Source organism: Natator depressus, chromosome 2 (assembly GCF_965152275.1).
Source record: "Natator depressus isolate rNatDep1 chromosome 2, rNatDep2.hap1, whole genome shotgun sequence".
Taxonomy (NCBI): Eukaryota; Metazoa; Chordata; order Testudines; family Cheloniidae; genus Natator; species Natator depressus.
The window spans coordinates 39,095,561-39,123,399 of record NC_134235.1 but is presented as its reverse complement, the minus strand read 5'-3'; the positions used below and the strand labels follow the sequence as shown (position 1 = coordinate 39,123,399).

Here is a 27,839-nt window from a genome sequence, read left to right as displayed (position 1 = left end):
TTCAAAAATAAGAAAAAAGAGGACCCAGGGAATTATAGACCAGGTAGCCTTACTTCAACACCTGGAAAGATTCTGGAACAAATTAAACAATTATTTTGTTCCAAACTGGAGAATAATAAGGTGATAAGTAATAGCCAAGAAGGATTTGTCAAAAACAAATCATGCCAAACTAATCTAATTTCCTTCTTTGATAGGATAACTGGCCTAGTGGATGGGGGGGGAACAACAGATGTGATATATCTTGATTTTAGTGAGGTTTTGACACTGTTCCACATGATAATCTCATAAGCAAACTGGGGAAATATGAAGGATCAAATTACTGTAAGGTGGGTGCACAACTGGTTGAAAAACTGTACTTTGTAGTTATCGATGGCTTGCTGTCAAACTGGGAGGACATATCAAGTGGGGTCCGGTACTATTCAATATTTGCATTAACAACTGGGATGATGGAGTGGGGAGAGTATGCTTATAAACCTTGAGGACAGCACCAAGTTGGGAGGTGTTGCAAGCACTTTGGAGGACAGGATTAAGAATTCAGAATTACCTTGATAAATTGGAGAACTGGTCTGAAATCAGTAAATTCAATAAAGACCAGTTCAGTTAGGAAAGAAAAATAAAAAATAGAAATAACTGATTAGGCAGCAGTACTGCAGAAAAGAGTCTAGGGGTTATAGTGGATCACAGATTGAATGTGAGTCAACAATGTGACGCTCTTGCGAAAAAGGCAAGTGTCATTCTGATGTGTATCAACATGAGGGTCATTTAAGACATGGGATGTAACTGTTCCAGTCTAGTTGACACTAGTAAAGTCTATGATGGAACACTATGTCCAGTTTTGGGCACCACACAAAGATGTGAACCAATTGAAGAGAGTTCAGAGGAGAGCAACATAAATGATAAAAGGCTTAGAAAACCTGACCTATGAGGAAAGGTTGAAAGAATTGAGTATGTTTAGTCTAGAGAAGAGAAGACTGAAGGGGGACGTGGTAACAGTCTTCAAATATGTTAAGGGCTGTTATAAAGAGGATCGTGGTCAATTGTTCTCCATGTCCAACAAGGGTAAATAAATAGTAATCAGCTTAGTTTTGGAAGCAAGGGAGGTTTAGGTTAAATATTAGGAAAAGTTTTCTAACTGAGGATTGTTAAGTACTAAAACAGGTTACCTAGGAAGGTTATGGAATCCCTGTCATTGGAGATTAGGAACAGATTAGACAAACACCTGTCAAGGATGGTCTAGTAGATACACTTAATCCTGCCTCAGGACCTAGGGAGGGTTTGGATGGGGGTGGGGTGGACTAGATGACCTCTCAAAGTTTCTTCTAGTGTATGGCTAGAAGCCTCTGTGTATTATATACCTATACTGTGCAGCACAGTGTAGAATATATAGCACTGGATTCAGAAGGCCTGCGCTCTATTTCTGGCTCTGCAAGTGGTCTGCTGGGTGACACTGGGCGAGTCACTTCCACTCTCTGTGCCTTCATTTCTGTAAAATGGGGATAGTGATACTGACCTCCTCTGTGAAGTGTTTGAGATCTGTGGGTCTTCGTAAGAGCTAGATGATGATGATGATTTTGTTTGTTTGTTTCTTGGTTTTAAAAAACCCGAAAACAAACAACATCTGTTCATCTATTTGGAAAAAGCGGTCTGTTAAATATGTAATTTATTTAAATTTCATTCATTTTTTTAAAAAGTGCAGTGCTTTTGAGGTTAATTTACAGTGACTACATGTAGTTTCCTAAATGTACACAGAAAGCTAACTAAAAATATTTTCCTTGGACTGAAATACTGTTAGAGAAACCTGGATGACTTGGTGACTTACATACTTGTTTGTTTTTCATTTGATTAGAGTTGGGCAAATTAACAACCATGTCTACATTACGGTCACTATAGTGACACAGCTACATCATAGTGCAGACACTTCCTACAATGATGGAAGTGCTTTTTCTGTTGCACTGATAATCCATGTCTTTTAGCAAGAGGTAGGCTTAATTATGGTGCTCAAGGATGTGAGGCTGAGCACTGTAGCTATGTGCCACAAGTATTCCTGTTCTTTTCACTGTAGCTCTGTTAACCTAACTTTTAAGTGTAGATCATGCCTAAGCTACAAAGGCAAACTTTATTAATATAATATGAACATCAGTTAAAACACTGAATTATAGACTTAATAATAGAATAATCCTATAGTTTTTTGTCAGTTTGACTCTAAATCTGCTATAAACTATATAAACCACTTCTTTTGTATTATTCAATAGTACTGTTCCAAAGGTTATTCTGTGCTTTAATTTAAAATGAGATGCATTCTTTTCTCCTTACACACTAAATACTCCCTGAGCTATTCTGTTTGGCATTATATAAGATTAGAAGATGTTTCCAAATTTTTCATTTTCCCACACTCCTATTTTTTTCCCAAGTTACTTTTAAATCTTGTTTTCTCCACCCTGTTGGCCGTTTTAACCTTTACGTTTGCATATGTTCAGAGTACACAGTTGAACACCACACAGTAACAATCTTTTCCCCCTTTCAGAAATATTTATATATTTTGTTTCCCATGAGTATCTAGAATCCACTCAGTTCCATTTCTTGCTGACACTTACTTTCCTTCCTCTTATTAAATCTTTACTATTTCTTTCATTAGAAATTAGACCAGGGATGACAGAAAAATTAACTTTTCTTCCAGGAAGAACTAGTGCCAAAGACTAATAAAATGGGAGTTTGCAGTCCTTATTTTTAGCTAGAAATATTCTGATCAGTCGGTAACAAAAAAAAATAAGTTGAATTTGAAGAATTGCTCATGTGAGCCTTCATGCAAGAAAAAATATTTGTCATGGATGTGGTCACTTGAAAGGATAATAAACACTGTGTGTGCTATTAAAAAGTATCAGCTATTTGAGATGAAACACATTGCTTTTTAAATTGACTAATGTGATAAGAATTTACATGTTATGATGATATAATTACAGAGATCTTTTGTAAAGCTTTCTGAGAGTTATAATGTGCAGTTGACATCTGTACTCTTTAATGTATAGAATTTTTGGCGGTTTAGGTGATGCATATCTAACAGGCCTGTTTTGGAAGATAAATAGTTGTTAGCTTAGCATTTAGTTAATAGTTTGAAAGCCTTTCTTGGAATTTGAAAAGTGATGCATTATACATAGTATTAAATTCTATGAAATAGTGTACACATCACAAAGATTGACACTTATATAAAAGAAATGATTGATTATAAGTAGAAATAACAGGCTTAATTTAAATGTCTTGTGCCTGTGTGTACTCTTGACATTTATTAACCAGAAAGCTTGTAGAGTGACCCAGGTACCTTTTCAATGTAATCCACTGGTTTTATTAGTCTGTTATCTGAGCACTTGGACTCTTTTAGTTCACCGATTACTTTGGGTGAAAATTAATTTTTGGTCCTTATTGGTATATAACAGTAATTTAAAATACAACTAAGAAAAAAGAGTGAAAAATAAAGGAAACTTAATATAGTTCTAATTACAGAATACAGGAAGTTTAGTGTATTGATATTATTTGAGTAAAAGTTTAAAAAAGCAAATTGAAATAAAACAAGCACACATATTTGATCCAATTTTTTTCTTTCCTGAATCTTTTATGGAAGGCTGTTTCAGTAAATCATGCTTGAAGAGGTTGTCTGAGTAGCTAGGGATAACTGGAACTCAGCACTGACTTGACTTCTATGCTGGTAAGACTCTGACCAACTCAAGATGCACAAAGTTAACTAAAGTCATGACTTAGGTAAATGATCCTCTTGCCAGGCAAAATAAATATTTCAAAACTTGGCACGCTGTTACATTCAGCTAACATGTTTAATTTGTGGTATAGCCATTCTAAAAAGAGAGCTTGTTTTGAGTGTAGTAGCATGTGCATGTGTGGGTAAAATGCAAAAAAAGTACATTAAAGAAATATAAATTTGTAGAGTAAAAATGAATATTCTTATAGTAACTAACTTGAACTTGTTCCACATACACAGTGTTCATGTGTTTCTTGAGAAATGTATTTAGTTTCCTTGCCTTTTTAAAAAAGAAAGGTAGGACAGTTTTTTAACTTGATTGTATTTAAGTCGTTCTAATCTGCCCCAAGAGATCATTATGCATGATGAGGTCTTAATTTGTGTGTGTATAGGGGGTCGGTGGGGGGGGAATGTGGTGGGGTGGGGTTTGGAAACACCTTTGAACTTGCAGAATGCAGAAAAAATTGTGGAGATACTCAAATATGTTCACACCCATAGGATCAGACTCCAGTCCCTTTATGCGTAATAAAGAATCATGAGTGGTGTAAAGAGTTCTGAAAAACCCAGTTCCAACCGGGAGAGGATTCCCCCTGATGTAGGTACTATGGAAGACCGCCGCAAGCACATTTGATTCTTGTCATCTGGAAGAGAAACAAGTGCCATAATTTTATAGTGGAATTGTGAAGAGTGAGAGTGAGAACTGCTGTCAAGCTAACATTCGAATTAAATAGGGAACTTGGCAATGTAAGCACAATGAAGGTTCTACTTCACTAGACTGCACTAGTCTTAAACAGTGACCCATAAAGAGAAAACTCTGCTAGATTGATAACCATGATCCCACCACATTTTTGTGTGTGCGCGCGTTTTGTTACAAATGGGGAAATTTTTTTGAGATGGAATTTCTTGTGGTTTAAGACTCTGGGCTGGGACTTGGGAGATCTGGATTTAATTCCCAATTTTCTCAGAGACTTTCTGTGTGATTCTGGGTAGGTCATTTAATTTCTCTGTGCCCTGCCTCCCTTTCTGTAAAATGAAGATAACAATAATTCCCTACCTCACAAGATTGTTGGGAGGGTATGTTCATTGTTTGTGTGTGATCCATCCAAATATTCTGGTGACGGGCCATGTAAGTATCTAGATAGGGGATTATTAGGAAGACTGTAAAATAATGATTAACAGCATTATGGGGGGCAACAAATCCCAAAGAAGTTAGTCTGTCCTGAAGAAGGGTGAATCTCTTCTTCTTGCAGTGGGCTTAGCTGGCTCAAGAAGGTGCAGTTTTTGCCTCCCTATATCAGCTTTGTTGAATTTGGCCCAGTGTTATGAATTATTTGTAAATATTCATTCATTTATTCATTCTCATAATGGGATCACTTTTGTTTGGAGAATCAAAAAGAAAGTCATGATTGGGAAAAGTTTGGGGAACCTATGTTCCAAGAAAGGGAAAGGTTTGAGCTAAAATAGTTTTATTTTACACATTTCTATGTTGTTTAAGTGCCATGTGGACTAGGAACAGACTTAAGTGCTCAGGGCACAAATGAGCTTGAAAGTTCACTGGTAGAACTAGGGAGAGCTGGAGAGACATGACTCACTTGGTTGTGCCATAGAAGAAAATCTGGGGCAGATGGAGAGGCTAGCTGCAGCAGATGTCCAACTGCACAGTTTGGGAACCTGTGGGCCAAGTCCTTTATTCACTGAAACTCAATGGGAGTTTTGCCTGAGTAAGAACTGCAGGATTTGGCCCTTCATTATTAGTCAGTTTTTTCAAACTTTTTGGAGTATATACTGTAAAATGAACACTAAAAGCCTCCCCCCCCCCTTAACTCAACAAATTCGGAATAGATTCTTCAAAAGTTGCCCCTAAACAAACAAAATATCTTTCAACACAGATCAAAAATGGAAAATTTTAGGCTAAAAGAATTTTCAGAATGTGACATATATAAAAAGGTGTGTGTGTGTGTGTGTGTGTTAAAATCTTAAAATATTTAATTACATAGGATGTAATTCAAAGTATACAATATTATGTTTTTCATGGACCCTGGAACTGTTAATGAATAATTCATTTTATTTTAGCAACATATTAAATCTGTATATTCTGTATTCAAGCAAAACAAATTTTCTAACTCCAAAAAATGCAATAGGTTGACTGAAATATGTATAAGCATGTTAAAAATGCCCATATCAGGATGGTTAAAAAGTATTACAATTTTTCATGGGCCATTCACACTTCCTCTTTGTGCTATAAACAATAAGTGAAAAGTCTAAAGTTATTTATAATTTAGTGTGTTTTACATTCATATGAAAGATGAAACATCTATTTAAAATATTATGCTCCTAGTCAAATATGTATAATTATTATGGCAGCAGTAGCATCACTATCCATTATGCACAGCTCACTTCTACTAAAAACTGTCAAATCTCCATTTTTTCATACTGTAAATGTGCTGATTACATTGCAGTTGGCGCTTTTTGATTGTGATCTCGTTACATCTCATAAGGTAAGCGAGGATCAGATCTGGCATGGGAAGCCTTTTAAGAAATATCTTAAGTGCTACAAAAATTGGTGTTGGTGATGCAGTGGATGGAATTCTCCCTCTATCAGTACTGAACCAGTGACCCCTTGTGGCCTTAGAAATTAGGAGGACACAGTCTTTGTCTGAACCAGCAGGGGAAAGAAAACAGTTGGCCCCGTTATAGAATATTCAAGGTTCAGTGTTAGGTCTTGTCTTCATACGGAGCTCCTGCACTTTGAATTCGCACTGTGAGCATTCAGTTATCTTGTGGTCTTGAGGAGGAGTGCTCTTGGCTGATTGGTGGGACGCAAGGGATCAGCAAAGCGTATTGGCTTTCATGCATTTAATGAGAGAATTATGAATCCTTCTTCCAGTCCAGGGGGCCATTCTGCACAGGAAGAAAAGCTTCCCTCTTCTGATTAGAGTAGGAGCAGGTCTTTTGGGCCCTTGCTGTTTGCATCATGCTAGCTGCCTTTGGGGCTAGGGAGGAAATTCTTTTCACTGCCAGATTGGCCTGGGAAAGGTGGGTTATTTCACCTTCCTCTTAGCTGCCCAGCACCCAGTGGGTATGTAAAATTCACTTTGTTGCAACTTGGTAGATGTCAGTTGCTGGTAATCCTTCAGTAGTGGGTTGGTCCCTGATAAACTGGAACTGGAAATGGATTAGGAGAGGGCATCTCCTAAAGAAGAATGGGGATGAGGTCCTAATGTCTGGTATGGTGAGCAAGTAGCCCTGCTTTCCCCTCTCCCCTTAACCCTTAGATGAGGGAAGGTGGTAAGGTCTCAACAGCAGTACTGGGACTAGGCTAACTGAGTTAGAGGCTGATGACAGTCCTCCATCAGGTGAAATAGATAACAATACAAAGGATGATTTGCACTGGACAAGTTATTGCTGTATAGTTCCCGTATGTGTTGTTTAATAAAGCTTCAGCCTGGTTAAACCACATTCCTGGTGTTTCACCTTTCTTTCTGTGGTGTTCAAGACAATGCCCTTGCTAAATAGTGTAGGCACTGTGCTGCTAGAGATTCTCTTATTCATTTAATTTAAAAGAAGTTCTTTGAGTATTCATAGTTACTGAAGGTGGGTCATGAGACTTTTCACAGGAATAGGGATATTAATAACACTTGATGCAGTGTCTTTACAAAATCCTACTTATAAAATAAATTAAAACGGTCTCGGACTGCAAAGAGGATGAAGGAACACAAAGGAAAAGACTGTGGGGTCACGGGAGAGAGTGTCTAGCAAGGTGTGGCAAGGTTCAGTGTTAGGTCTTGTCTTCTTCATATGGAGCTCTTGCGCTTTGAATTCGCACAGTTCCTTAATCTGCATTAATTTTAAGAGTGGAGAAGACCCTGATGCTGATCTTCTTTAAAATGTTAATGGTTGGGAAGAGGGTAATCTTCTAACAATATGTTAGTATCTGTGAATTTCATTACATTGGGGGGTTCTGTGAACACCAGTCAAGAGAGCGAAAAGGTAGCTAGAAAACTTTCTAGGTTGTGAGCTCTGTGGGACAGGTAGTCAGTGTTTCATTGTTTTCCTTTTAGTGCTTACTACAGAGAGTTCATTGACTGGGGCTTTTAGGCGCTAGTGTAATACAAATAATAAATATTATGAATTTTTAAAAAGTGTTGTTGTTTTTTAAGGCTAACCATCAGAAAAAACTTCCCGAATCATTAGGAAGAGTTATTTCTTTGGAGTAGTCTCCAAATGGAAGTTGCGGAAACCCCATATTTGAAGACATGCATTATTTTTATATTTTTATTTTGATTTTTACAATTAAAAGGCACTTATCGTATGTTCTAGGTGGCCTGATATATTTTTAAAAAAAAACACAGCAAATATAACAAATATCGCTACTCCAGTAGACGACCTAGCTCCCATATAATCAAATCCAAAAGAGTCAACAGGTTTACAATATAAATCACCCTCCCCAAAAAGAAAAAATGACATTCAGGCAAGTCAACCCTATCAAAGAGCCGAGACAAATAAGTGGACTTTGACAAATTTTGGATATTGCTGACCAAAGTGAGGATGAATTCAAAATCAAGGGGCTCTAATGGAGTACAGCCCATCTTATCTATCTGTGCTTCTGTGGACATTGTCACCACAGTTTTTGAGAAGCTAGCAGCTCCCTCTCTTGTAAACAAAGAGATGTTGCACTCAGATATCTGTGCTAATCAGAACAGTAACAGCACTGAACATAGCAGTCGTTCTCCCCAGAAACTGATGGGCAGCCAGGGCATTTCCCAGAGCACCAGTGCCGTGTGTTCACTGCAAGCTACGTTACTTCCGAAGTGGGCTGCTGTGGCTGCATATGACATTGTCCTAATCTTTCAAACAGATTTAAATTATAGCACCATTTAGAGCACATTGCTGTAAATTAATATAGAGGTAATAAAAACATGGATCATGATAGTAAATTCTGGAGTCAAGAATAATGGATTCAACCTCCTGACCTGATGCAGATGGTAAAAAGTCTTTCTGGTCATTGTTGCCAAACACCCTCAATCAGATGACCTGATACAGTCTTTTCTAAACCCTTTGGTTGTTTACCTCAGCCTATGTTCCTAATTTCATTCAGGCTGAGCCTTTGCCTCTTTATCCTCATCCATGCCCCCAGTCTTAACTAGACAATCATTAAGATACCACACCAATTGGCTCTGATGAGAAAGACATGGATATAATCATTGTACTAAAAGTACCTCAGAATGGGACTCCTTACTATCCCTTCTAATAGTCTGATATATATTTTGAATAAAAGAGGTTATAAAATGGACCTTTGTGAAACCTCACATGAGAGCGCTTTTGGGACCAAAATACAATCACTCACAACAAGCTCCCCTGGGATCTCATGGAGAGAAAAGCAGCCATTCACGAGTTACTATGTCACTTCTGTCTTGGTGTGCAGGTGAGTCAGCAACATCTCTTTTTATTAAAGGCAACTCGATAGCTCTAAAATCAGTATGGGTACCTAAAACATCTACTGGAAGAGATTTAAAACTAGACTGGGTAATAATAGTGCAAGAAAATATGCTGTCATAAACAATCTAACTCTGGCATCGGGATAAATTCTAATTCATGACCTCACAATAGTAATTTCCCAGTGGCCAAATTCCAGCCTGGATAATTATTTTCTATTTCCTTAAAGTTCCCCCTGCACTGTCAGTTAAAGATGTTCTCTTTTTCCCCTTCAAACAAACCATTATTACTGTTGTAGGCAAAACTGATGCCACATACAACCACTCTTGGGACAGAATTTCAGTGTTGGCATACAATCTCTAAATCATTTTGGAACCCTTCAAGATAAAAGATGCTATATTCATTAGAATTTTGAAAGATGCTATGTTTGTTAGAGTTTTGAGTAACATTAACTCTTTTAATTTCAGGCTACATGATCCTAATTTTGTCAATATTATGTCATAAATATTGCCATCTTTTTAACCATATTGTTTACATAACAATCATATTTCATTCTGTTATCTGTTAGCTTTTTCATATTTCATTCTATTATTTGTTAACTTCCAATAGTCAGACTGCTGTTAAAGTTCCCCAGAGCTCAAGTTTTACAGCAGTTAAGTTTATATCAAACAGATCAAAGCAAATTAATTTTCTATATCCACTGTTTTTACTTGTTTATATTGCTTTTCATTAGAGCAGTAGTAAAATTTAGTCTGCATTTTTCAAGGTTTAGTTTGACTTCAGTATCTATTCCCAATAAAGCAGCTTTGCAAAATCTGTTTGCATGCCTTTTACCTTTAATAGGGGGAAAAGAGATATTTTATTCAAATAAGTATTCACCTTAGAAGAGTGGTCAGTTAAAATTTTGCAAGGGTGTAATAATAGAATCATAGAATATCAGGGTTGGAAAGGACCTCAGGGGGTCATCTAGTCCAACCCCCTGCTCAAAGCAGGACCAATCCCCAACTAAATTATCCCCGCCACGGCTTTGTCAAGCCTGACCTTAAAAACTTCTAAGGAAGGAGATTCCACCACCTCCCTAGGTAACGCATTCCAGTGTTTCACCACCCTCCTAGTGAAAAAGTTTTTCCTAATATCCAACCTAAACCTCCCCCACTGCAACTTGAGATCACTAGTCCTCATTCTGTCATCTGCTACCACTGAGAACAGTCTAGATCCATCCTCTTTGGAACCCCCTTTCAGGTAGTTGAAAGCAGCTATCAAATGCCCCCTCATTCTTCTCTTCCACAGACTAAACAATCCCAGTTCCCTCAGCCTCTCCTCATAAGTCATGTGTTCCAGTCCCCTAATAATTTTTGTTGCCCTCCACTGGACTTTTTCCAATTTTTCCACATCCTTCTTGGACTGGACACAGTACTCCAGATGGGGCCTCACCAATGTCGAATAGAGGGGAACGATCATGTCCATCGATCTGCTGGCAATAAAGTGCTCTATTAATGTATTTTTTGTATACATGCATCTACATTTTGACGCATATATGGTAGTATTCTGTAGGAGACAATACCACCACTATATTTTTTTCTGCAGTGAAATCCTGCAGGTCACAACCAGTTTGACATAGATTTGTAACAGATCTTGAAATGATTCTTTGCTGAACTTCCCATGGGTAAGAGTGTTTAATTTTAACATACCCCTATCATTGGAAGCTATTTTGTGGAGCACCAACCTTCCTTCCATAAATAGGAACTGGGTTCATCATTTTGGGTTTCTGCAAGTAGTCTGGAAAGTAAATTAGATTTATTTTTCTAGGAATAATAACTGGAAGAGTAGCAAGAGGATGAGGGAGAAATTTGTTGGGGGGTGGAGGAGGGAGAGAGTCAAAACAGTAACTTGAAACAACCTACCCATATAAGTGTGCAAGAAGGTTTCTGTAAAGTAGCTAGACAGACTGTGTCAGTATGATTTTGCAGTGTAATACACAACTGGAATTGATTTTTTACCACGATTCCCCCTATTTTAAAGAAATGACGTTTTTACTTGGTTTCTTGAGAGCATAGGCCAATATTTGCAGAAATAATCATGTGATCCCCATGAGAAAACATTCTTCTCCCATGAAGTATTCTCACTAGACATCTTGGAAGTCTTGCAAATTAAACAAAGCTTGTGTTGTGAAGCATGTTTTAAAATGGAAAAAAAAATCTTCTAAAATTAAAGCAAAAGAGTTGTCTGTTTTATTAAAATATATAATAGACTATTGGGAAAAGGTTATAGTAAAATTCAGAGCACATATTCTGACGCTGTCAAATATGGCTTGTATTTGACAAAATGGCAATAGCCATTTTATTTATCAAATATTTCAAGTCAACTTTGACAGAACATTAATCTTAATTTATTAAATATATCTCATGGATATTTTACTTATTACTTACACAGCATTAGAGGTGCACGTGGTACTTTACAAAACATTAAAATGAGGTCCCTTCTCTGAAGAGCTTGTGGGTGGTACGGGGGAGGCCAGATTCTGAAAATGTTTATGAATGTGAGTAACTTTATGCATGTGAGGACTATATGCATGGGACTTGTAAGATCACCAGCCAGGTTAGGACAAGAACAACTTGAGTAGATTACATACTCTGGTGCTTGAATGGAGGAGAAGATAGGAAATAATAATTTTCCATATATTTACTTTCTAATTATATAAGTATGCCCAGTTTATTTGTGTTTAGGAAGAAAATAGATATCTTCTTTATTTACACTAAAGATGCTCTTTATTATGTCCAGTATTGAAAGCAAACCTAAATTATTGTTAAAGGCCAGCATTATAAGTTATTGCATAGTTATTTCACAAAATATTTTTAGTAAATAATTATTGTGTTTCTCTGTAAAGATCAGCACTTAAAATACACTTTTGTCTTTTTATAATTTAGATAGCTATTGTTATAACTATATTTGCAATCATTCCCATTATCAAAATGCAAATGCAGTTTACTAAACTTTGCAGCTAATGATATTTTAGAAATATATATTTTTTAAAAAGTGTTTCTTTAACTTTAAAATGTTTGTCATGTGGTGTGAGCTAGATTTATTAGACTGCAGTAGTTTTAGTGCATTTTGGCTGTGATGTTTATTATGACATCACTGTAATCTATATACAGTATGTGATTTCAGTTGGTTTCAGTGTTAAATATTTTCATAATTATGCTAGTTTTGGCAGTTCACTTGGAACGTTTTCTCTTTAATGAACGTGTTTTACTTCTGGGTAGATTAGACAGCCACATGTTTGAAAAATTAATAGCATGCTTTTAAAGTTAACATTGAGCAGAAGTGTATAACTACAGAACTTTTTTGAATGTAAGTAGAACTAAATAGGAATCTAGTTCCTGTAAGGTCATGGCCAGAGTAGTTGTCATCTAGTAATTAGAGTATGACATTTATTTTATAAAATATCAGTAGCTGTTGTGCAAGAAAAAATGTGTATTTTTTTAAAAAATAATACATGCTATACAGAAACTGTTGGATAATTGTGTAGTTTAAGGAAACGAGTGCATATTAGCTAGCACTAAATATAGTAGTACTTTCAAACATCATTGTATTATGTTGGATATTAGGAAAAACTAACTGTATCATGTTGGGTACAAAAACTATTGTATCATGTTGGATATCAGATTAGATATTAGGAAAAACTTTTTCACTAGGAGAGTGGTGAAGCATTGGAATGGGTTACCTAGGGAGGTGGTGGAATCTCCTTCCTTAGAGGTTTTTAAGGTCAGGCTTGACAAAGTCGTGGCGGGGATGATTTAGTTGGGGAATGGCCCTGCTTCGAGCAGGGGTTGGACTTGATGACCTCCTGAGGTCCCTTCCAACCCTGATATTCTATGATTCTGTGATTGAGCTGTTTTTAAGCTGTAGCTAGATACATATTGTTACAAGTGTTCACATAGGTGGGAATAAAATTGTGAGTGTTCCGTTAGAATTTCCTTATTAATAGTAATGCATAGTTATGTTTCCTAGGGTGGTGCTTGTGTATTATTTTTGTCACCATCCTGGAGCATGTAGATATTATTTTGACTACCCTGTTAGATCCAACACACTAAACAAACTATTGCAGACTGTTCCCCTCTCAGCAAAGACTAATTGCTCAGTAAGTAATAAAATTAAAAACAAATGCAATATAACAAAAATATAATAATCTCAGAATCTTAACATTTTTAATTCAAACAACAAATGACGGGATCCATTTAAATAAAAAAAAGATTGAAATTGAAGCTTATTCAGAAACAAAGGTCTTTTTCCTTAAAAAATAAACCTTACAGGATGAAAAAAGCTTTACAGAACTTTTTATAAATGGAGAGGAATGAAATGAGACTGATTTAGGCATAAGCAAATTCTGTGTTGTGTAGGAGTCATGTTGCAAAAGTGCAATTGCCAGCAGACTTTGCATGTGCTGATGGGATCCTTGTATGACAGGTGGTTTGTGAGTGTGCACTGGTTAGTACAAGGCTGAAAAAGTAGAATTTGAATGTAGCTAGTATCAACACCATGTGTGGTTTAAAAAGAGGTAATGCTAATTTAAAGACAATCTGTTTTTTTACTGGTAACCAACATAACTATCACAGGGCAAGCATAATATGATCGTAATGATTCATATCAGTAATGAGTCCTTCCAAAACATTCTGTGTAAATGGTAAGTGACAATGACTCTACCACATGCTAAGCAAAGAGGGGATCATGCTTATTGAGCTGTGTGGTCACCAGCGCATCTGTTGCTTTGGCAAGATCAAAAGATAACTAAAAATGCAGTGATTCATCAGAAAAACACTTTTGTACAGAATCTAAAACACAGTTTTCTTAGGAAAGGGCATGGTCAAAATAATGCCAAAATTCTTAACTTGAAATCTATGAATAAATTGTCCTCTACAAGTGAAGGAGATGAGCAAGCTTCCTGTTATAAAAGATCTCTATCTAACAGCAAAACTTTTGTCTTCTCAGTGTTGAGGATGTGAGAGGGCAGGTGTATCCAAGTGTCATTATTGCTCAGGTATCCTTCCAAATCAGAAATTTCATTTGTAAGGTCCATGGACAAAAGAACAATATTGTACTGATGAGACGCTACAATATTTTGAGGTGCTGAACAACAGGTGTTAAAACAAAATCTTGGTGAGATGCTCTATTATCCATAATCACCAGTTGATTCCTATCTTCTAATTTTGTCCAGAATCGCTGGAACATAATCCCAGACAATACCAGCAACATTCCTTAGTTGTTTATATGATTGATCAGCCATTACTGATCAATTATATAAAAAGATGAGGTCCCATATCACCCAAATGACCAGTTAATCCTAATTTAAGATCAACAGAAGATGACTTGTAATTTCTGCATGCGCAATCTCAACTCTAAAGAAATCTGAAACTCAGCTGGGAGCCATTGTAAATTCTGTATTTCCTGGAAACAAGTGTGTTTTTTGCATTCCCCTTTGGTGTCACTTATTCATAAAAATCCTTGGAGGATTGAGAAAGGCAGTCTTTGTCATCCTAGTTGGGCCATCATGGCTGCAATGAGCACTGTACAAAAAACAGGATCCAGCTGCCATCAAGAGTTCTATGCTTTCTCATTTTCTCAAAGCTGTTAAGAGAAGTGCCACATCCAGACCTGCCAAAACATCTGTGAAGTCTCACTCTGAAAAGCATATAGAAGTAGATCTTCAAATTGTGCACATTCCTAGTTTCCAGAAGGATTTGGGAAACTTTTTTCTTCACTGATAAGATGCTCGGAGGGTAGACACTATAGTGACCTCTAATTCTTCAGCAGAAAGTTTGAGATTTTGAAGAAATCAGGACCTTGCTCATAAGCTTCTGATAGTTCAAGTTTCTATCCTTTTGTAGGCCATGAGGAAGGTGCAAGGTAGTAGGATCATATGTCGTATTAATAAGATTCGAGAAAATTTATTTTATTATTCTCTCCTATTTTCCCACATTTAGAATATCTTTTGTGTTTGCGACACAGAGATCCATTGGTGCCAGCTAGAAAACAGTTGGCTACTCTGTTGAGATACAGAGGGCTGTTAGTGCCAGCTTGCAAAGGGTTCGCCACTCTGGGTCAGCAACTCCTATCAGGCCTGACAAACTCACTGTACCCAACACATTGCTTTTGCTGCACTTATCCAAAAAGTGGCCTATAAGATATCAAATGAAAGCTGATGACACACTAGTCATTAATATCACTGTGAAATGTATGTTGTCATAAATATAAAGGGAAGGGTAAACACCTTTAAAATCCCTCCTGGCCAGAGGAGAAATCCTTTCACCTGTAAAGGGTTAAGAAGCTAGGATAACCTCGCTGGCACCTGACCAAAATGACCAATGAAGAGAGAAGATACTTTCAAAAGCTGGGAGGAGGGAGAAAAACAAAGGGTCTGTGTCTGTCTGTGTGATGCTTTTGTCGGGGACAGAACAGGAATGGAGTCTTAGAGCTTAGTAAGTAATTTAGCTAGATATGCATTAGATTATGATTTCTTTAAATGGGTGAGAAATTAAGCTGTGCTGAGTAGAATGGATATTCCTGTCTGTGTGTCTTTTTGTAACTTGAAAAGGAGTACTTGTGGCACCTTAGAGACTAACCAATTTATTTGAGCATGAGCTTTCGTGAGCTACAGCTCACTTGCATCCGATGAAGTGAGCTGTAGCTCACGAAAGCTCATGCTCAAATAAATTGGTTAGTCTCTAAGGTGCCACAAGTACTCCTTTTCTTTTTGCGAATACAGACTAACACGGCTGTTACTCTGAAACCTGTCTTTTTGTAACTTGAGGTTTTGCCTAGAGGGATTCTCTATGTTTTGAATCTAATTACCCTGTAAGGTATTTACCATCCTGATTTTACAGAGGTGATTCTTTTTTACTTTTTACTTCTATTTTAAAATTCTTCTTTTCAGAAACTGATTGCTTTTGCATTGTTCTTAAGATCCAAGGGTTTGGGTCTGTGGTCACCTATGCAAATTGGTGAGGATTTTTACCAAACCTTCCCCAGGAAGTGGAGTGCAAGGGTTGGGAGGATTTTGGGGGGAAAGACGTTTCCAAACAACGCTTTCCTAATAAATAAACCCAGATAAACGTTCGGTGGTGGCAGTGGAAGTCCAAGGGCAAAGGGTAAAATAGTCTGTACCTTGGGGAAGTTTTAACCTAAGCTGGTAAAAGTAAGCTTAGGAGGTTATCATGCATGTCCCCATATCTGTACCGTAGAGTTCAGAGTGGGGAAGAAACCTTGACATATGTACTGACAATATATAAGAAAGTGTGTGTGTGTGTATGTATGTATGTATGTATGTATATATATATATACACACTGAAATTACGTTTTAAATTCTGTAACAAGGCAAAGGGGACAAACAGGTCTTCTGCCAGACTCTTATCTCTGTCTCTGATGTAAATTAAGGACTATAAGGCAACACAATGGAAGCCCCATTTGCATGTGGAGCCAACAGAAAAAACAGGTTGACTGGGGGAGGGGTGAAGGGGTTTGTGTGTGTATGTGGGGGGGGGGGGGGGAATGTGAAACCAGCATTGGGGAGCACACCAGAGAACCAGCCACAGGGGAGAAGAGTCTTATCTAGAAGTACACTTCAAAAGGAGTATTTCAACGATTTATTGAGCTATAAGAGGAAGGAACAAGGCCTCTTGTCCTTCACCGGGGAAGTAAAGAGGACGGTGCTTTTGGCATTCATGAAAGTTGCATCCTGGCCATGAGGGCTAGTGACGTTGGGAAGTTGCTTTAGGTGAGACATTGCTTTCGACCAGTGGTTCGCAAACTTGTTCCGCTGCTTGTGCAGGGAAAGCCCTGGCGGGCCAGGCTGGTTTGTTTACCTGTCGTGTCCACATGTTTGGCCGATTGCGGCTCCCAGTGGCCGCAGTTCGCTGCTCCAGGCCGAACCGGCGGACGCGGCAGGTAAACAAACTGGCCCGGCCCGCCAGGGGCTTTCCCTGCACAAGCGGCGGAACAAGTTTGGGAACCACTGCTTTAGACAAGGATTTAACTAAGCTTGGACCCTAAGGGAAGCATTTTATACCTTTTGTTTTACATGTAACCTGTTGTTTGTTATCTTTGCTCACTAGCTCTTAAGTTTATTTACAAAGATTAAGATTTATTTGTTTTCACTATAAGTAGATTCTGGTGCTGTGTTGTTATAAGGGACCTAATCCCGAGTTTTGCCAGTCAAGCTGTGTGTACACTGTCTCTTCAGAGACAGGCGTACCTGGTTATTTCTGGGAGTGTCCAGTGACGGGCTGGATACGATTGTCTCTAGTCTGCACAAGAGAGGGTGAGCTCTGTGGAGTCCTGGAAGACAGTACTTATCAGTGACCAGAGACTGTTAGTTTCAGGGAGCTGAGCTAGAGCAGGCACTAGGCAAATCTGCTTCACTCTAGGGGTGGGTGGTGGTGAGGTGTGTCTCAGCCCTGACTACTGTTGGAGAGCGTCACGGTGATATCTTAAGTTTTATTTGTTACTAGGCTTTCTCTTCTGCCCTTTTAGCATTTGGGATTCATTTTTTCTGTAAAAGGCATATTCTTACTTGTCCTCCTTATTTAGATGGGTCAGTATGCTAGTTGTTGATTTTATGTTTTGTCGTGTATTTAGTCTTCTTCCAGACCAAGGTGTTTGGTAAATATTATCTCTTCCTTTCTTCCTGAAATGTTATCTCCATTTTGTGTCAATCAGGGAAATTGACATAAATAGTTTTTCTCCCTCTTCCAAATATGAAATGGAAAGGTTGTGGCATTTCCTTGAATGTCTTTACATCTCTTTAAGTTTTGTTTAGAGACAGACCTTTTCATAAGTTGGACATGCTTTTCATGTTGTCTGAGGAAACCTTGAAAAGCCAAGAAATACGGGGTTAAGATCCCCTCATGTAATTCTTACAAGAACATTAAACAAGAAATGTTAGAAAATCCAGAAATACAGACTGAAGATGACACTTCTCACACAACATAACCACGCAATTTTAACTGTGTTGTAGCAGGAATGCCAACAGGAACTAGGAATGTCACCTCTCCATAAAACACTGCCACTTTTATTGCCCATTATAGTTTCTTAACAGGACTTGTGTTCATACACTCCAGCAACCCTTGTGATCTGGGCAGCATTATGATCCAGGACATACTTGCTGCTGGTAGGCTGAGTTCACATCAGATAAAAAGGTTTAAGAGTGGGTAAAGTACCCTGATCTCCCTAAGGGAACCTCGGGGCAGGGATCACAGGCAGCAGAATTAAGGTTTTTTTTTCTTCTTGTAATATTAGTATTCTTATGATAAGGCATTAACCATAATGTATTGGTTTTCTAAACATGAGTTTTGATGATAAATGCACATTCTGGAAGGGCACAGGGAACACGACACAATAGTTGAGCCATTGCAACCCTAACTCCACATAGCTAAGTTTTGTGTGCGTGAATTTTCTATGTTGCAAGTATTTATCATTTAACATACATTTTTAACTCAGTTATTTTATGAGTGAGCCATGTTTTCTGTTGCCAAAGTGCTGAAGGTAAATCAGTCATATAAGCTTATAAGCTTATAAGCTACATATAAGCTTAAAGATGAGCAGTTACTTCAGGTTTGTTTATCTATTTTAGGGCAGTATTTGCTGTTTTAAGGGTCTGAGAGAATGTCTTGCTTCATGAGGCAGCTTTAATTAACTGTGGTAGAAAGGACATGACTCTGACATGTTGGAACTGTTCAAGATTGTTTCATGAGCAAACACTTAGGCTAATCCGATAAAGGTGGATAGTGTTTCTCACATTTATTTTTATAGTCTGTAGGGTTTTTTCTTTGATTTTTTCAGGAACGTTTTGTCTGAATTGCAGCTAATTACGGTCATCACTACAATGTGTGACTTTTGCTAAAACAAAACCAATCAATTAAATATTGGATTGATACTCTTTTTTATTTGCATTTCAAATCATCTGTTTTTTGCTTTCTAGTTAATCCCAAATTACTGTGTAATTTATGGTTAAACACAAACTGTAATGTACAAGGAACAATACTGGCAAAAATATTATATTTATCAAATCTAGCAATCATAAATCCCTTACATTCAGCTGCTCTTCAGTTAATTTTTTTCTTCTTTGAATAATTCAGATTAATATTTGTTTGATTTCCAGGAAGACCATGAAAGCAGTGGTTCCAGTTCAACAAACCGCAGTACCATAGAGAGTGCAAAATCAACAGTGAAACCACGACGAATCCAGCAAACTGCTCCTTCTGATCCTGATTTACCGCCAGGTAATGTACAACATACCTTTCATGAACTGGATTGTAATTGTTTATTTGTATGCTTTATATGGATTTTCTAAATAAAATAGGTTAAAGGTTTATTAACTTGGGCCCAAATTTTCAAATCTGTGTGCTTAAAGTTAGGTGCATTAAATATATTTAGGCACCTAATAGTAGCCTGATGTTTCAGAAGTGCTGACCATCCACAAGTTACTCTGAGGTGAAAAGGATCTAGCAGTATTCCAAAACACAGCTAAATTAAAATAAAACTTTAACTTAAAGAAAAGACAAATCTTTTCCTGCTAATTCCTCGTAGGCCTTTGCACAAGGAATAGCACTTTCTAGTTTTTCCAGTAATTTTGGCTGATGTACATCTGTGTGTTCAGGATGATAAAAGTTGAGAAGCTTATCTCAATATCTTATTTTCTTTGTCTTCTTACAAGGTTTTCAGTGTGTGCTAATGTGAATTTAAGAAATCATCCTCTTTTGTGCACATAGCATTGGATGTTTTCCTTGTGGTATTTTTCTTTCTGGCAAACTTCTTGATCTAGGTCTAGGGCACTACAGTTTTTTAGGGTCTTTTTTTGGACATTATTATTCTGGGCCTTCAGAGTTGATGAGGCCTTTCTCTACCACGTCAAAGTAGCAGAAGGCTCAAGTTAGCAGTTGTCTCATTAATCTGACCTTGGGAGAGGACATTAAAGTTTGTGTGCAGAGCACTTTGTGTTAGGGAATATATCAAGGGATACAAGCCTAGATAGCACGAGGATCATCCTGCCTCAGTGTGTAGAAATGGACTAGATGATTTCTTGAGGTCCCTTCTGGCCCTACATTTTTATGATTCTATTGTATATTGTTTTGGCTCACTTTGGTACATGGACACTGTGTTAGAGCCAAGAGTTTAAAGACTGCTTTGATTTGTTTGCCTTGATAAATTATTGGTGTTGAAGGAAGTCTGGAACTTCAGTGACTTGGATATGCAGGAGTTTTGGTACACATCTCTACCTGGGCAGCACTTCAACTCAGTGGTAGTAGAGTTTGTCCATCTTGGCTCATTGTGTCCCATCTCCACATCATGAGGTTCCGAGACCTAGTTATTCTGACCCAACCCACAGAAGCCTTGTGCGGGAAATCATCAGTTCCTCAGTGATGGTTTTGGCACGTTGGAATATCGGTTTCTGTGAGAATCTTCGGGATACAGGTGCTCTGGAGGCATGCTTTTTGGAACACAGGCATCATATGGAGCGTAGACCCTCCAAGAGGGGCATTTCTCCAAGAACAATTGCATCATGAAATGTGCTTTTCCAGGCAGGAACCTGTAATTGCCTAAGGTGAGCACCTTGCTGGGCATGTCAGTATCTTGGTGAAGCATCAACACCTGGTTATCATGTTTTTCTCTTAGTGCTTCAGTAGTTACTTTGTAACCTGATGCTCTTGTGGATCTGTAATTACATCATCACTTCTGGTCTGTAGGCACACTCTACGCAGTCAGTGGTGTGGTGAAGGGACGGACACTCAGTATATTAGTGTGAAGAGCTCAACAACTTGGACTGTTACCAGTGAGCATCAGTAAGAGCTGATGTCTTTGAATGCATCATGACAGACTTTCAGCAGAGCTAAGTTCTCCAAGTTCAGTTTTGTTTCTTTATGCATCTAGCATCAGCCACCTTCTGTGTCACTCAGAAGTTCCATATGATATGCAACATAGGAATCTAAACACTGTGAATCTTGTTCTATGATTTAGCTGTTATGTCCTAGGTAGGCTTTAATCCATATATCTCACTCTTATTAAAGCATATCTCCTGTTGTAAATAGACTACTTTTGGTGTTTAGCAAGCATCACACCAGAGTGCTGGAATCCCTCAATTCAACATGAGCTTCCCAAAGGCCCAAGTATTTTCTCAGAGGCTGGTGTAATGTACTGGAAGGAAGTGCTGCTTGATAGAGTTCAGCACAAAATATTCACGTGTGGGAGAAAATTCAGGGCTGTTAGCTTGCAGGGAGACATCACCAGTCTGGCAGAAACAGTTTTCCAAGGTCAACAGATGACCACTTTCTGAGTGGTGGTAGTGATGGTGCCAAGTGAGAGAATGCACAGGGGGTGCATAGGGTTTTAACAGGAATGCTCTGGGTCAGATATATGCATAATAGTTCACTGAACTGTGGTATATGAGGACTCTACCGAGAGCCAATAGCCCACTAGTCATTGTAATCATTGCAAAGTGTATGTATGGATAATATTTAAGGAGTTGTGTATTTATACTGAAAATTATACTAAGGTCTTGGAGTTAAGGCAGGTCACCGCATGCATATTCCTTTCAGGTGGAAGGTAACGTACACTTATCTCCCTGTCTGGTCATGCATTTTTTGTATGTCTCACAGTGTAGGCCTATTTCCATACTGACCCACAGGCAGAAGAAACTATTGCGAAATCTACAAGAGAAGAAATTCACAGGATGAAACAAACAGCAGGCAGTGTCCTGTTAATGACTAACTACAAAAGGTTATTAGGGTATATCTGGGGGTACAAGGAAACGTACAGCGTCTTTCAGTGGGGAGGCAAGCTGACCACGTACTTGTCTGATGAAAGGAGGATCACAGCCAACTCTCATTATAGAGCTCTTCAAGAACTTTGGGTGAGCACTACTCTACAAGACATGAGAATACCGAGTTCAAGTGTAGGCTTTTAGAATGCTTTTATTTATTTTACTTTATATGTAACCATTTGTTTCCAATACTTGCTGCTATTTGAATTTATTTTATTAAATAAACGTATACTTGATTTCACTGTAAACATATCTAAGTGTTGTGTGTTAAGTTGAGTGGTGATCTGAGGTGAAACTGGTAAGCTGAGGAGCGCTGTTTCTTTGGAAGCCGTGAATCTGTGAGTGCTGTGAGCGGAACAGGGGTTGAACATTCCAGGGAAATGCTTGCCCTGAGGGCTCAAGGTGGAGTGTGCCTATTGCTAACCTGTAAAGAGACAGTGGGGCATAGAGGGGAGTTCTTGTGGTCTTCTCGTCCATCCTCCCCGTGGAAGGAAAAGGCCTGGGTAGGGACCGTCGAATCGTGGAAGTCAACGAATGGCTACGCAGGTGGTGTCGGAGAGAAGGCTTTGGATTCTTTGACCATGGGATGGTGTTCCATGAAGGAGGAGTGCTGGGCAGAGACTGGCTCCATCTTACGAAGAGAGGGAAGAGCATCTTTGCCAGCAGGCTGGCTAACCTAGTGAGGAGGGCTTTAAACTAGGTTCACCGGGGGAAGGAGACCAAAGCCCTGAGGTAAGTGGGAAAGCGGGATACCGGGAGGAAGCACAGGCAGGAATGTCTGTGAGGGGAGGGCTCCTGCCTCATACTGGGAATGAGGGGCGATCAACAGGTTATCTCAAGTGCTTATATACAAATGCACAAAGCCTTGGAAACAAGCAGGGAGAACTGGAGGTCCTGGTGATGTCAAGGAACTATGACGTGATTGGAATAACAGAGACTTGGTGGGATAACTCACATGACTGGAGTACAGTCATGGATGGTTATAAACTGTTCAGGAAGGACAGGCAGGGCAGAAAAGGTGGGGGAGTAGCACTGTATGTAAGGGAGCAGTATGACTGCTCAGAGCTCCGGTACGAAACTGTGGAAAAACCTGAGTGTCTCTGGATTAAGTTTAGAAGTGTGTGCAACAAGAGTGATGTAGTGGTGGGAGTCTGCTATAGACCACCGGACCAGGGGGATGAGGTGGATGAGGTTTTCTTCCGGCAACTCACGGAAGCTACTAGATCGCATGCCCTGATTCTCATGGGTGACTTTAATTTTCCTGATATCTGCTGGGAGAGCAATACAGCGGTGCATAGACAATCCAGGAAGTTTTTGGAAAGCGTAGGGGACAATTTCCTGGCGCAAGTGCTAGGGGAGCCAACTGGGGGGGCGCTTTTCTTGACCTGCTGCTCACAAACCGGGTAGAATTAGTGGGGGAAGCAAAAGTGGATGGGAATCTGGGAGGCAGTGACCATGAGTTGGTTGAGTTCAGGATCCTGACGCAGGGAAGAAAGGTAAGCAGCAGGATACGGACCCTGGACTTCAGGAAAGCAGACTTCGACTCCCTCAGGGAACAGATGGCCAGGATCCCCTGGGGGACTAACATGAAGGGGAAGGGAGTCCAGGAGAGCTGGCTGTATTTCAAGGAATCCCTGTTGAGGTTACAGGGACAAACCATCCCGATGAGTCGAAAGAATAGTAAATATGGCAGGCGACCAGCTTGGCTTAATGGTGAAATCCTAGCGGATCTTAAACATAAAAAAGAAGCTTACAAGAAGTGGAAGGTTGGACATATGACCAGGGAAGAGTATAAAAATATTGCTCGGGCATGTAGGAAAGATATCAGGAGGGCCAAATCGCACCTGGAGCTGCAGCTAGCAAGAGATGTCAAGAGTAACAAGAAGGGTTTCTTCAGGTATATTGGCAACAAGAAGAAAGCCAAGGAAAGTGTGGGCCCCTTACTGAATGAGGGAGGCAACCTAGTGACAGAGGATGTGGAAAAAGCTAATGTACTCAATGCTTTTTTTGCCTCTGTTTTCACTAACAAGGTCAGCTCCCAGACTGCTGCGCTGGGCATCACAGAATGGGGAAGAGATGGCCAGCCCTCTGTGGAGATAGAGGTGGTTAGGGACTATTTAGAAAAGCTGGACGTGCACAAGTCCATGGGGCCGGACGAGTTGCATCCGAGAGTGCTGAAGGAATTGGCGGCTGTGATTGCAGAGCCCTTGGCCATTATCTTTGAAAACTCGTGGCGAACGGGGGAAGTCCCGGATGACTGGAAAAAGGCTAATGTAGTGCCAATCTTTAAAAAAGGGAAGAAGGAGGATCCTGGGAACTACAGGCCAGTCAGCCTCACCTCAGTCCCTGGAAAAATCATGGAGCAGGTCCTCAAAGAATCAATCCTGAAGCACTTACATGAGAGGAAAGTGATCAGGAACAGTCAGCATGGGTTCACCAAGGGAAGGTCATGCCTGACTAATCTAATCGCCTTTTATGATGAGATTACTGGTTCTGTGGATGAAGGGAAAGCAGTGGATGTATTGTTTCTTGACTTTAGCAAAGCTTTTGACACGGTCTCCCACAGTATTCTTGTCAGCAAGTTAAGGAAGTATGGGCTGGATGAATGCACTATAAGGTGGGTAGAAAGCTGGCTAGATTGTCGGGCTCAACGGGTAGTGATCAATGGCTCCATGTCTAGTTGGCAGCCGGTGTCAAGTGGAGTGCCCCAGGGGTCGGTCCTGGGGCCGGTTTTGTTCAATATCTTCATAAATGATCTGGAGGATGGTGTGGATTGCACTCTCAGCAAATTTGCGGATGATACTAAACTGGGAGGAGTGGTAGATACGCTGGAGGGGAGGGATAGGATACAGAAGGACCTAGACAAATTGGAGGATTGGGCCAAAAGAAATCTGATGAGGTTCAATAAGGATAAGTGCAGGGTCCTGCACTTAGGACGGAAGAATCCAATGCACCGCTACAGACTAGGGACCGAATGGCTGGGCAGCAGTTCTGCAGAAAAGGACCTGGGGGTGACAGTGGACGAGAAGCTGGATATGAGTCAACAGTGTGCCCTTGTTGCCAAGAAGGCCAATGGCATTTTGGGATGTATAAGTAGGGGCATAGCGAGCAGATCGAGGGATGTGATCGTTCCCCTCTATTCGACACTGGTGAGGCCTCATCTGGAGTACTGTGTCCAGTTTTGGGCCCCACACTACAAGAAGGATGTGGATAAATTGGAGAGAGTCCAGCGAAGGGCAACAAAAATGATTAGGGGTCTAGAGCACATGACTTATGAGGAGAGGCTGAGGGAGCTGGGATTGTTTAGTCTGCGGAAGAGAAGAATGAGGGGGGATTTGATAGCTGCTTTCAACTACCTGAAAGGGGGTTCCAAAGAGGATGGCTCTAGACTGTTCTCAATGGTAGCAGATGACAGAACGAGGAGTAATGGTCTCAAGTTGCAATGGGGGAGGTTTAGATTGGATATTAGGAAAAACTTTTTCACTAAGAGGGTGGTGAAACACTGGAATGCGTTACCTAGGGAGGTGGTAGAATCTCCTTCCTTAGAGGTTTTTAAGGTCAGGCTTGACAAAGCCCTGGCTGGGATAATTTAACTGGGAATTGGTCCTGCTTCGAGCAGGGGGTTGGACTAGATGACCTTCAGGGGTCCCTTCCAACCCTGATATTCTATGATTCTATGATTCTTGTATTGTCTGTGGCTGGTGGAGTTGGCAAGCTGATCCATGGCAGGCACAGTTAAGGCTTCCTCACACTATGGGCAGGTGGTAGCAAGATGCCTCACAACCCTGCCTAGCCCTAGGAAGCATCACACTCATCCAGTCTGATCCTATTTAGTTTGTGAGGTCCAGTTCTTCCTTCATTTTATATTTGAGCAAAATAATTAATTACTGATGAAAGAGAAAGCAACTTCAGATTTTTTTTTTAACTTTGATAATTGTTTTGCACCAAAACTGCAGAAAACTATTGATAGAACACGCTTCCCAGTTTTTTATTCCCATAATCAGAGTTTTCTCCAGCGGAAAATCTTACTACCTTGTGGTTAGGCAAACTATAGTGGATCACAGAGAAAGCATCATGGATGTCAAAACTGACTGGCTTTGAAAGGCTTATAAAGCCGGAATATTAAAGAATTTCCATTTGGATCGGTGGAGGGGATACTACTTGCTCCACAAAGCTGGAACACTGCTACTGTTTCTGTGCCAATTATGATACCTGCAGACTCTGTCTACCCTTTGCTGCCATGGTGGTGAAGCCATATTCAGATTCTGAGGGTGCTGAAAAACAATGATTGAACTATTGCCTCAATCATGCCAGAAAGTTGCCTTGTGGAGACTGAAGGGGAAATAGACATTCCTACTGAAGCAAAATTGCAGAAACCTGAAGTACATCCTTGCAGTAAGTGCTGCTTGCTGTATGGTCCATAACCTCTGAGAACAGAAGGGATCATTATGGGCTGGTCTACACTACAGCTGAAAGTCGACCTAAGTTATGCTACTTCAATTACGTAAGTTACATAACTGAAGTCGACGTAACTTATGGCTAGTTACAGTGGTGTCTACACTGCGCTGTTTTGACGGGAGACGCGCTCTCTCCAACTTACCTTGCACTTCTCCGGGAGCTAGAGTACAGAAGTCAACGGGAGAGCGTCTGCCATTAATTTAGTGGATCTTCGCCAGACCTGCTAAATCGACACCGCTTCATCGATCACAGCAGTGCCAATCTAGCTGCAAGTATAGACATGCCCTATGACTAAGATATTAGGAAAGAGGAAATCAGTATTTAAAAAAAAATGAAATTACGTTCCATATACATTTTTAAAAATTAAATTTATAAGCTTTCTGCTCTCTGAATTTCCTCATGGTGTTTCATGGTTCTTATAAATTTTGCCACAGTTCAGTGCATTCTGTTGTGAATATTTTCTTGCATATTTAGGAATTTTATACATTTTAATATACTTTAGTCTATCAATCTTTATAATTCACCTAAAGCTTATTGGAGACTTGGCTGGCTGAATATTGATGAAACTAGAAAGGCAATATTCTCTCCATAAGCATGTGAATTTTATGTGAAAAAACATTTAAATGATCATTATGTAAGTGTGAAGAGTTAAATCAGAGAATTGAAAAAGTGTCACTCTTTCTTTTTTGCATTATTTTGAAATATAACAATACAACTAAAGATATAGCAGGCTTTGAAATAGAAAAGCTTTGTTTTAAATATTTTCAGAATAAAAAAAAGCTAGAACTCTTTTAATTTTACATTTAAATATGAGTGAAATCCTGAGCCTACTGAAATCAGTGGGAGTTTTGCTATTGATTTTAACAGGGTAAGGATTTCACTTGTTTTGCTGAACCTGATTCTGTTTCTCTGATGCAAATCAAGAGTAACGCCATTTAATGTATTAAAGTTACATCAGAAGAAAACAGTGTAAGTTAGATCAGAATCAGACCATTTCAATTTTTATCATAAAATATAGTCTAATTGATATTTGTACTGTGCACATTGCAACTTTTTCAAAAGCCTAAATATTTTGGGACCTGATTCTTATTTGCACGAAGGCCACTTTATACCACTTCAATCATTTAATGCGGTTTTAGTGTGGATGTAAGTATAATTTACTTCCACTTTTTTCCTTTACACCATCAGAGCAGTTTAAAGTGGTCTTAGTGTAAACAGGAATCAAGCACTTTATAATACTACAACTCCTTCTGCAAATCTTTTTAGTCTGTATTCTAATGTTCATCAAGGATGAACTAGTACATTTTACCCTTTCTCATCTTTTGAATTTCAGTTACAAGCTTTTTTCAGCAAGTTTTGTACTTCTACATGTTCATTTCAGTAGTT

At 39.2% G+C, this 27,839-nt stretch overlaps 1 protein-coding gene across 1 annotated transcript in view; it reads left to right on the top strand.

The window, feature by feature from the left end:
- VPS13B (vacuolar protein sorting 13 homolog B) overlaps positions 1-27,839 on the top strand; it is a 913,989-nt gene that overhangs the window by 70,992 nt on the left and 815,158 nt on the right. Inside the window, exon 4 of the mRNA XM_074944046.1 lies at positions 19,338-19,458. Within this exon, the coding sequence (XP_074800147.1) occupies positions 19,338-19,458 (121 nt within the window). The remainder of the gene's footprint in view (positions 1-19,337; positions 19,459-27,839) is intronic.